Source organism: Phalangium opilio, unplaced genomic scaffold (genome assembly GCF_054372755.1).
Source record: "Phalangium opilio isolate 3A_F unplaced genomic scaffold, DU_Popi_V2 ptg001170l_1, whole genome shotgun sequence".
NCBI classification, from domain to species: Eukaryota; Metazoa; Arthropoda; class Arachnida; order Opiliones; family Phalangiidae; genus Phalangium; species Phalangium opilio.
The window spans coordinates 12,664,847-12,676,816 of NW_028324255.1; the positions used below are offsets into that span (position 1 = coordinate 12,664,847).

General features: G+C 38.7%; 1 protein-coding gene across 4 annotated transcripts in view; it reads right to left on the reverse strand.

Moving 5' to 3' along the window:
• The window catches only part of LOC149587339 (uncharacterized), a 51,792-nt gene that overhangs the window by 15,336 nt on the left and 24,486 nt on the right, over positions 1-11,970 (reverse strand). The window contains exons 1-7 of one of the 4 annotated variants that reach the window (XM_089863348.1): positions 8,529-9,547; positions 8,380-8,451; positions 8,287-8,310; positions 7,352-7,483; positions 7,134-7,261; positions 5,909-5,997; positions 5,157-5,813 (exon numbers count right to left, since the gene is read on the reverse strand). In XM_089863348.1, the coding sequence (XP_089719474.1) occupies positions 5,157-5,813; positions 5,909-5,997; positions 7,134-7,261; positions 7,352-7,483; positions 8,287-8,310; positions 8,380-8,448 (1,099 nt within the window). In that variant the 5' untranslated portion in view covers positions 8,449-8,451; positions 8,529-9,547. Of the gene's footprint in view, positions 1-5,156; positions 5,814-5,908; positions 5,998-7,133; positions 7,262-7,351; positions 7,484-8,286; positions 8,311-8,379; positions 8,452-8,528; positions 9,548-11,970 lie in introns of those variants that run through there. The other 3 variants (XM_089863346.1, XM_089863349.1, XM_089863347.1) reach the window with 3 other exon arrangements.

Sequence of the window (11,970 nt, forward strand, 5' to 3'; positions counted from 1 at the left end):
AACTTAAAGAACTATTTAGAGATAACGCAAGTCTGCTTTATGCCTTTTGATGTTTAGCATGTGCGAATTTTAATTTCGATCAAGCCCGAGCAGAGACAAATAAACATTAATGAGCTTTGCACATTACATTATCTAAAGAATAAATGTTTAAAAAGAAATACACAGATTTCTTACACTTGGGATCTTTAAGAGGACATAGACTCCATACTAATATCTGATTGACAGTAAGAGTAAGGGCTTAAAACTTTGCTAAATCGCACGCTCCTCCTTCCTTGCGTTTCATCGGCTAGTCATCCTTTGTTTAATCGTTCACACAACGCAAAGATAACTTGTTTACAATCGGGTCTATAGCTACGTATATGTCACTTAGCTTCTAACATCAACTGCATTAAATGTGACGTCAGCGGTGAGTGTTTCTACATCTCTTCCCCTTTATTTCAATCAGAAGGGCCCAGAAAATGGCGAGTTGAAGATCTATGAATTCCAGGTGTTACTGATATCAACCCTGCAGCTTGGTCGCGTTCGGAAATTAACTAATTGTGACTGTGTATGTCATAAAGTACAAACTTCATTCCACGTTAGAACCTTGCGTAATACAGTCTTATACAGAATGCGAACTTTCCCATAATAAACGTACAATCACTTTGCGTAATACAGTCTTATACAGAATGCGAACTTTCCCATAATAAACGTACAATCACTTTGCGTAATACAGTCTTATACAGAATGCGAACTTTCCCATAATAAACGTACAATAAAATATACGTGACAATATGAACAGCCATATTCTGCCATTAAACCTCTGTAGGTGCATGATAACGCCTACAAAGTAGTGAACAAAACACAAGCAACGGTAAAGTTTAGATTAGCGATAATTTTGCAATCTCCTGTTTCTGCTGAGACCAACTAGCACAAGAAGTGATGACAAGGATGAAGTTATTAAAGAAGCAAATTAAGATTCAAAAGAAAAACATATTAATCAATTATTGTGGTAAAAATATCATTTTTAATAGCGATGATATCATTACTGAAATTCCATTTGTAATATTAAATATGGTTAATGAATAAATTCATGGTTATATTCAATACTGTTCGTGAAGGTTTTAAAAATAACTAACACAAATACAGTATCACTACCAGTTTCCCGTTAGGACGTTAGGCTAGACACATTCCACAATTTTGTAATATCATATAGCACGTCCAGAGACTATTCCGTAACGATAGGTTTTTACAATTTTTCAACGAACTCAAACTTTTTTCTTAGTGAGTATCTACTACAGTGGTAAAGAACAGTAATTAGTGAAGCGAAAATGAAAACGCGTTGCGCAATTAACACATTTTGAAATGGCTCTTTCCAAGTTCTAGATTGCTGAGTATGCTTAAATACAATCCACTTAATTAGTCCATATGATTATAACGTTGATATCTGATCAAATTACACTCATTGTGCTGGGATAGTCACATTGATAACATTTGAAGGGTTTTTCACCACTGTGAATGCGTTGATGATTGATCAATTTTTCTTCTGCACGCTGATCACAGTTGAAGAGTTTTAAACCACTGTGGATCCGTTGATGTCTGAACAAATCATTGCGTGTGAAAGAGTAATCACACTGATTACATTTGAAACCACTGTGAATGCATTGATGAGTGATCAATTTATTCTTCTGCGAGTACGCATTGTCACACTGATTACATTTGAAGGGTTTTTCATCACTGTGAATGCGTTGATGAGCGATCAAATTAATCTTCTGCGAGTACGCATTGTCACACTGATTACATTTGAAGGGTTTTTCACCACTGTGAGTGCGTTTGTGTATGATCAAAACATTCTTCCACGCACTTGCATAGTCACACTGATCACATTTGAAGGGTTTTTCACCACTGTGAATGCGTTGATGTGTGATCAAATCACTCTTACACGTACTTGCATAATCACACTGATCACAATTGAAGCGTTTTTCTTTGGTATCCTTTCGAATGTCAAGTTCAAGATCCCATTCATATTCAGGTGAATATTTGTATCGAGTTGAACATTTTTTCTTGGATTTTCCTACAGAAAAGAAATAAATCAAAACCTCAAATGATATCATACAACACGCTTCAAAAACATTGTTTGTTCAAAAGCAATTGATAAAACCGGTTATGCTTAGGCTTAAAAAAGACACAAAGACAAAGAAAACCAGTTCGTAAACAACTGGCATAATCACTGATCACATTTGAAGGGTTTTTCACCATGGTGAATGAGCAGATGGACGTTCAAATGACAGCTCTGCGAGATGGCACATTCACTGATCACAGTTGAAGAGTTTTTCTTCGTTACCGTTTCATACGCGACGTTGTAGGCCTCTTTTATATTCAGTTGAATATTTGAGCCCCTTGTACGTTTCTTGTTCAATTTTCCCATAGCAAACATAGAAACCACAAACATCATTTACAATTTATTACCAAAAATACAATAATATTTAATTGAACTTCATGAAAAAAGGTAATGCGTACGAAAACGCGGTATTACAGAAAAAAAGGCGTGTTGAAACAGTGTTGTTCAAAGGCGTTTCCTGATGAATAAACGAGCATATCAACAAAAAGGGGATGGAGATTAACTTAAATGGCGAGAAGAAACCTTGGCTCAAAACCTGAAAGGTTGTACTTTTAACCTTCAGCTGATTTTGAGAGAATCAAATACTAGATGACGCTGCGTAAAGACAAGTTACCAATTTATTTCGCTCTGTCACTCCCTCTCTATTGTCAAAGTATTTTTGCTCGAAATAAGCACCAGCGATGATAAAAGAAGAGTGAAGACCCTTGGGAAAACGGGGTATTTTAAGCGTTTGTTTCATTATTCAAAAGGATGAAAGGCCGTTTTGTGCTACAGTTCAAAAAGTGTGAACCTTTTGTCCAACACATGTTACAACCACAACGACTGAAAGTGAGCATCGATTAGCGGCTTTTCGCCCAAGATTTTGTTTTCATCTAAGTTTAAAGCGGAATTAGGTCCAAAAGCTGAACACACTGATTTTCCGGCAGGGAGTCCGTGTCTTCCACATTCGAGATTTTTGGAAGAAAAAAATATATTTTCGGATTTTATTACGCAAAACAACGTCGATCTCGGAGCAGTTAAATCATGTTCATTTCTGACCAAAGAACCGTTCTCCAAGCTAGTATAGTCAAAATGATCACGTTTGAATCGTTTATCTTCAGCACCGTATGTAATGTGACGTTCAAGATGACTTTTATATTCAGGAGAATGTTTGCAAAGAGTTGAACGCTGCTTCTCGGATTTTCCTTCACAAAAAAAAAAACAAACTGAAACTTCTCACAATTTGAATCAAACACATTGTACTGTTCATAGCACTTGATAAAACCGGTCATGCCGAGCACTAAAATGACGCAAAGTTAAAGAGAACAAGTTCGGAAAACAAAATTAATACCGCTCCGAATCGAGATGACTGTCTCCGAAAGTATCAGTGCTAACTAATGGTTGTTAATTATTAAGAAAATATTTAAGGTTTTAGTCTATTGCAATATAAATATGCTTTTGGAAGGGAAAATAATATGACTGCCGTTATTGAAAGGCGTTATAATGTCCTCTCTTCTTTTTTGTTTCTAGGTGACGGAGTTTAAATGCAAGTAACTGCAATTCGTTAACACGTAACTCCAAATTAACTCACGACTGTGTGGCATACATTTATTTGGCCCTGGCGTTACCCTTATGAACTGAATATGATGTTATGTAAATTTTGAAAGAGCCGGATATCATCATAATTTAATAATATGATGGCCACTTCTCAGAGGAAGGTAGTCAGTCACTCAGCGTAAGCGGTGTATGTGACAAAATCGTGATTTACTTATTGCAACGATTAAGTCAGAAGAAAACGTCTTGGATAGTTTGCAAAGACAATAACATTATTTTGCCGAAAGGCTCTACCCAAATCTCAAGGATGTTTACCTTAACACCATTTTCTCTTTAAAACCCTTGTTTCCCATACATTAAGTAATTTTCAATATATTACAAATTGTATCCTTTACATTTTCAATAATAAATCGTTTCATATTTCATTAACAGCAGAAGTTTATGACTTCTTATCCTGGGAAGTATTGGACTCTAACCATATCCGGAACCATCTCTGTTAGCCAACTTCTTATTAGGTCCGATCACCGCGCCACCTACGGCGCTTCTCTTATTTTGAGCTGGCAGGCTGATTTGCGCGCCAGCAGCGGGAAAGTAACGAAACTTTAAGGTGTGTCCTGTGGTTTGAGGGAACGAATCAGAAACGGTGACAAAAAAAGCTGTTAATAGAGTTTGCTGGAAATTCCGGTCAAACTAGTGTGGGGTCCTAGGCCCACGGATTGTAATGGATTTTCATATAGTTCTAGCCAGACGGCTTTTCAACGATTGGCGCTGAAGAAGTTTTGAACACGCCCCACAGTTTGAGTGCCACAGCCTCTCGGCGTGGGAATTTTTTCAGTAGATTAGATAGTTTTCCTAGTGGGGAGGAAACTTTCGACCCTCATTTACGATTGCCATAAGCAATTTTGACTAGCAGGGATGGATACTATATAAAGCCTTAGTGTTCAATACTTCCCAGGATAAGAAGTCATTAACTTCTGTTATCAGTAAGACCAAAAGCGGTAAGGCTTCACGCGCAAAATACGCATCTTGGGCCTAGGTGAGATACACGATATATTTGAAACGCCTCGTATAGAACCTAACACGCGAAGGACAATTATTCGGTGACGCGGTTCCTTCGGCACTACCTTAAAGGGGCTAACCGGCGCTGTTGGGGTGAAGTCCGCCCTTAGTTCAGGGGGAAAACAACCAGCTCTTTGTCCATAAGGAATGGCACCACCGTTGCGGTGGGCGGGTAAGCAATATGCTAACCAACCGTTTGACCCCCCCCTTCACCCCAACAGCTCCGGCCAGCCCCTTTAAAATGCTAAGGATTGAGGACTAGACTGAAAAATTCCGGGAAAGACAGAAGAAATGAGGGTTAGAAACGACGGGATTAAAAAACCTGTTAGGGGAACTACCCCTGGAAAATTTTGAAACATGCTCTGTTTTTGGTGAGGTTTCTACTGTAAATGGGTCAATTTTGACGATTTTTGAGTTTTATGTTCCAGTCCCGAAAATCGTTGCTAAGCGTAAAATGACTTACCAATTTCCGAACTGGCAGAAGTTGTATTACTTTCGGAATTATTTGACGAGCTACTTTCGGATGCATCAGAGCTGGACACTGAAGTATTATCTTCAACTTCAATCGGTACTCTTGGTAAATCGCTTGGCAAGTACAGTTTCACAGTTTGATTTTGTCTATTATCAGTTTTCTTTGAATCGGTCAAGGTGATTTCGGATTGGTTATCGTCAAGATTCTTCTCTGGAGCTTCTTCTAGAGAATTGCTTTCCATATTTGCGTCAAGCGACGACAATTCCCAACGTTTTTCAAGACACAATTTCTTGGATCGAGTTGCTTTACTCTCATTACCTCTCTTTGTCGAAGAAATTCGTGATTTAGGATAAGAATTGTTAATTTTAAGATTGTTCTCGAGAGGCGAATCTGTCTTTGGGACAGGAGACATTTCCAACTGTGTTTCGCCCTCAACGTTAGGTAAATAAAGAACACAGTCACTGTATTTTAGTTTAGGAATACAGAGTTTCATAATTTGCGTTCCAAGACCCGCTTTCGAGATAGCTTTAGTTTGGGATGTGTTTGCTTTGCCAACCTCTGCGTCACATTCGGGTGATTCTTCCTTAATATCTTCTTCAGTCAGCGTGCCTTGGATATTGCAAGCACCTTCAGCTTTTACCAACGAACCTTAATGATCAAAACGAAAAAATAACCCTAATAGTTTCATTAAACTGGAACTACATCAGATTGCGTGTCAGAATTACGATAATGTGACACCATACCTAAACCAAATTGCTCGAGGTCCGTGGCTTCCACTTTAAGCAGACTTTGGTAAATGTTGCTGGGTATCTCAGCTGGTATACTTAGCGAACTACGCAAATAAAAAATCGTCAAAACTGATATAGCAACAGCAACATAAGATTAATACATTTTATCAGAAGGGGATAATAGAAAAAGGATGACACTCTGTAACCTCTTAATACTTTAGTTACATGTAGCATGATTCTTCCCAGGCTCACCCAGTCACCCTTCTTGAACAATTGCTTTCCTGCTCAAAAAACTTCAGATGGGCATCACAACGTGGGGTGAATTCTATAACTGCTTGGTACTAAATCCTCAGCAATCAACCCACAAACCTTGATTGTCTTGACGTGGGACAACAATCCACAAGCGCATGCGCCTTGGCAAATAGTTAAGCGCCAATGGAGTAATGATGAGGGAACTATTTATCGCGTATGTGCATGATTCGGTTTAATAGATGTTGGAAAGAATCATGTTACAATTACCCCGCTTTGTGGTACACTTCTGATTTTATTCACGATTATCGTGGCAAGGCTTAACGAATCAAGTTTTATGGACGCGAATTATTCAGTCAAATAAAAAATTATACTTGAGCTTAAACTTAATCACTTGGTTATGGTTTAGTTTAAACAAATAACACAAGATGCTCCCATAGTCGAGAGGTGGAGATGACTGGCCCACTAAGCTTAGCAAAGGCTAGTTTTCGATAGGACTGTTCACGAGCCGAGCTGAGCCAGCTTTTTAAAAGCTCGGCTTGGCTCGATTCGAAAAAACGGCGGCTCGGCTCGGTAAACATATAAGTTCAACAAAAATTGCTACTACCAACATAAGACTTGAGAACGACTCTAAATGCTATCCCATGTTTTGGTATGTAGTGGTTCAGTAAAACCCGCCTCAGTAAAGTGTGAAGAAATCGTTATATGCTCAAGGTTATAGCCGAGAGAAAGCAAATTTTCCCACGCTTTATTTCTTGTAAAAATACAACGGAACGCTAAGAAATAAGGACTAAAAAGAAAGCACTATTTCAGTGACTAAGCTCGCGAGTCGTATTGGCTCGATGCCTATCGGCTCGGCTCGACCTTAAAAAAGCTCGCTCGTTAATTAATCAAGCCTCCAAAGTGTCGGCTCGAGCTCGTGAACAGTCCTAGTTTTAGATCCGCCCTCATGGACAAGTTCTCATTGGTTTTTTGCTTTAAATAAAAATACCTTTGTATTTGTTTTTCTGTTTGTTGATTTATCAGAAGAGGATGAGATAATTCCTGTTCATTCAGTCCTAAATCATTTTCAACAGGTTCCAATTTCACACATTCAATGTTGGCTCTTTCACTTTCCTCCTAAGTTATAAACAAATAACAATAATTGAACTAATACTTTTAACCTGATTCTCTTTCACATCGACTATGAAAATGAAGAATGTTACAAACCATCAGGTCCTTGATTTCACTTTCCAACTCATTAATGACCCCATTGAGCCTTTCAATTTCATCCAGTTTCTCATTTATGGAAAACAAAGTTCTCATTCTCTCCTTTTTCATGTTTGATATTAAACCATTACACTGAAAAAAATAGGCTGCATTACAAAATGGGAATTCCTTCTACGCAGAATGTCTTTTAAAGTGTCCAGAAAGAAAACAACAATGATGAGAACAAATGGGGGATCAGAAGGGGTTTTTTCGTCAAGGGCTCCACCAGAGGCTTGCGGGCGCGAGAGCTTTGCAAGAACTATAAGCAAGGCTGCAGTTGGTGCGTGTAGGCATAGAGCTCCCACAAGGCTCTTGTGGTGCCCTTTAATAACGCTATAAATGGTTGAGATATGTGTTTCCATAAGCCTATGGTGACAGGCTTATGGTGTTTCTAATCACCCACAAATACATTGGTTTACTTAAGGTTTTTCAATTGCGATTTATACTTTAAAGCAAATGTCAGCTCCTGTGGCGCCCGTGACACACTGATTAACCTTCTACACACCAATTTTATGTAGCCAAAGGCAGGAACCAATCAGAAATCGTCCTCATGGGCGGAGCTAGACCTAGCCTTTGACAAGCTTATTGGGTCAGTCAACTCCACCCCTTGACTATGGGAGCATCTAGTGCCGTTTTTTTATACTAAACCACAGTCACAGCTGAGACTTGCTTAAAGAAGACATCGGCGGGTGGGTAAAAATGATATGAAATACGTCAGAGGCACGTGACCTAGGAGAGGCATGGTTCAAAGAAGCTTAGTTCGTTTTATTTCATGGAATTGGCGCTGCAATCTCACGAAAAACCAAGGACTAGATGTCCAGTTCCACTGCATGAGGAGTCTTTGTATCTTGGCATCACGTGATGTCTGTGATGTATTTAAAATAATTTGTACCCACCCACTGATGTCTTCTTTGCAGTCCCTTTAAAGGAATACTAAATTGGATGGCTCATGCTGTACTGGCCAAAACGCTATAGGCTTTGAAACTCACCTTGGCTTTTAGTTGCTTTATTTGATCATCTTTGCTTAAGTGATCACAGTTGCAATCATTCTCCTCCATTTCCTATAAACAAAGTCCAGTTTTTTTAAAATTTCAAATTTCTGTGCAAACCACGGATAGTCCAATAATTTCTCAAGTACCTCTTTAAGCGCCACCCTTTGAAGATTAACTCATTTCGGAAATGTCTGACTCTAAAGACATAACTTTTCAAAAAAGAGCTATTTTATCGAAAACAAACAACAAATCCTTCACGAAAATAATTCCCCCAGTGTTGTCAAAAAATTGAGTGAGAAGATAGAAAGGCTACAAGTTACAGAATAATAAAATTTAATGCGAAAATCCAAAACCCTTTTAGGTTGGACGTTGTGACCAATTTCGGTTTAAATTGGGTAGCAGGCATGGTAGCAGACGATGGTATAAGTAAGGGAGCCGGGCAGCACCAGGGCCGGAAATAAGGGAAATTTCTTATAGGACAAGTGTCCAGTGACGCCCCCTTTGACTGGAAAAATTATAGGACATTGTCCACTGAAGTGTGCAAAAATAGTGTCGCATCTTCATAGTCAAGCTATCAAAACTTCGGAAAAATTATTGGTCAAAATGTCCAGTGACCCCCTTAGTTTTTAGAAAAATTATGGGACATTTTAAAATTTTATTGGACAATGTCCAGTGTCCTGTGCTTATTTCCGGCCCTGGGCAGCACGCCGGCGAGGCAGCGACCACCGGGCACGGAAATTCCTTAATTTCCCTTTGGAAATTTTAAATAAGGTGCTTCAAAGAGAGAATTATTTAATTCTAAATCTGAACTTTTCAAGGCGAATCAGTGTTATCAATGAGCAATAAGAATTGCAGACCTTGATTCTGCAGAAAGGGTCTTTAGCGATTACAGCAAATACTTCTCCCTTTTTCATTGCTCCATGGGAGCTCAATGAGCTAACTTGGAGGAGATGGTGGGCTGGAGTACAATGTTGATAGGACATGTGCGGCAATGAAAGTCTCCCACAGTACCTTTCGCACGCCACTACCCTTCCATAGTTGATTAATGCCACTCGTTATGGACTTTTTAGTGATTGGTATCATGTGGTCCTCTGACCTATTTTATAAATAATTCACCAGAACGCCGCCCATCTTCCCTTAAAGCAAAACGCCGGTCCAGTGGATCCCCTACGAGTTGACTTTCTTTATGAACTCCAGTATTGGCTTGACGAAGGCAGGAGGCATTTGTGGGCGGGATTTATAAGTGCTCTTTTGGGCTCGATTTGTTGCCATCTTTTAAAATGGCGGCCAGAAATTTAAAAACCCTTCTATATGTCCGCGTGAAATGTAAATAAAAAAAATGTTCCGACGGGCTGACGGGCACGCCGAGTGCCTCCGCTCCTAGGGTGCTACAGAAAAATTGGTCATCAGTAAAATCTGCCCATTCTTTGTATCATTTTGATGGAAGTTCTTATTATACGCGATCGACGCCGCGGGTAACAGCAAGTCTAATATATTTCTGCATTAGCTGACCAAATTTGGTATTGCATTACAGTTTTTCTATAGTTCAGTGTTCAATTAACACATTTTAGATACTTTAAATTTATCAAAAACTAGGAGTAATAACTTCACAATCTCTTATCGTCACTACTTCACCAAAACCGAAAACTTTCAAGATAGAACGTTACACACGCAACGTTCAATTTTTAATTTATAAGAAACAAGAAACAAATGCATTCTCGAAAGTTTCCGAGAGCCAAAAATAAGAAAACCAATGAAGAAAAGCATTGGTAAACTGCCATGTTGATCAAATTACAGTTATATATTGAGCTTATAGACATAATCATTCACATAGTAGTAATGTACGTCGTTAGTATTTGGGTGTGTATTTTCCGCATCTACTATTTTGTTTGAAGTAAAATTCTTACATATATAGACTGCAGCACCAAGCAAAAGAACTGGTTTGGTGCCAAGATGTGGCGCTAGGAACCACCCAAAGCGGCGAGACATCCTTGACCCAGCATGGAAAAACCATTGATAAGAACGATATAACTTGGAGCGAACCACGGTTCCACTTTAAAGCGAAGATAAGAAGAAACGTAAGGGTTGATTCCACCGACCGTATAAAAGTTGCCGTAACTAAGAGCTATGACATAAGTCCCTTGGTTTTGTAACTGAATGAAATCGTCTTCCACTCAGAATAGATCTGCGTTTAATGCAATCATTTTGATCATAATGCCAAGAAAAAGCAGTGGAAAAATACATTATAATCATTTGAAACGATCAATTATGTTGCTAAATCTATATTCAAATATTTGGAAGTCAATTTTAGCTTAAAATCCTGTTGTATCTCAAGTTCCAGAGCTAAACTAGTAACTGGAAAGTTATTACAGTAACAGGAACGAAGACTAATATCTGGAGTTATATGAAAGACTTGCATCAGGGAGGAGAGACGTAAACGGGAGAGTTAGTCTAATGTTAAAGAAGCAGTAATATAAATGGAAGGGGGGAAAAGGGGTGGCAGGAATTTTTATCGCTCGAGTGGCGTCGGTTACTACACTACCGTGAGCTCCCACTTCCAGTTCAAAGCCAGTTTTTAAATTTGACGCATGCGCGCGGACACGTGACTGAGACGAGTTAAGCCACGAAGAGAACCAATCCGCCTATTCACATACTCCCTCTCAAGTCTCTCCTCCCTGCTTGCAACAAAAGGTCCAAGCGTTGCCCGTTAGTTTGTCAGGAACATTTTATTTTTAGGCCGCCATTTTAAAAGAGCGCGGCAAGTTGGTCCGCAAAAGGCATAAAGAGCGACTTGGCAGTACTACGTCATGCAACCTCACTATAGTTTCCACTCAAGCTAAAAAACAGATACCAAGATGGGGTCGGAAAAGGGGCTGAAATAGCTTCTACCAGGCTTCTACTCTGCGAAAAAAAAAATAAATAATCAGAATGGCAACAGGGCGGAGCTATGCTCGAATTGCCAAGTTCCAATCGGATATAGCGAACGGGTTTATTGAATGCAGTGAAATCGATTGAGAAGCGTGAGCGTTCTTCTCTAAAGATTTCACAAATTTCCTTCAGCCATTTTTCAAGATGACTGCGAATTTCCAAAATATTTCATAGTTCCCATCTACTACTTTAAAGAAACGTTTGGGCTGGGCGTTGATTATCAGTCATTCTGTCAGAACGCTTCCTTTTTCACAATTTTGATAACCTGATGACCACTTTAATCTATAAAGACGGTTTTTCGTTTTTTCATATTGTGTTTACAGTTTTGAAAAAAATCAACTGAACTAAAATCCAGGGCCTTAATGCGTGGATAATATTTTAAAGATACCCTTCCGATAGTTTATTTTATAATATTCCTTTATACTAATAATAAATATCATTAACTTTGGGAATAAATGTTCAACACATCAAAAAGTGTAAAAGATGAAAAAATATTTTATATAAAAAAACTGACACATAAATATGAAATCTTACCTCTCAATTTGATCTTCACAATGGAAGAGAATATACTCACTTGAATCTCGGGGTTATACTTAACAATTGGTATCGCCGTTATGGTCTTGCCGATTTGGTCTCGCCGTTTTGGTCTCGGGACAAATG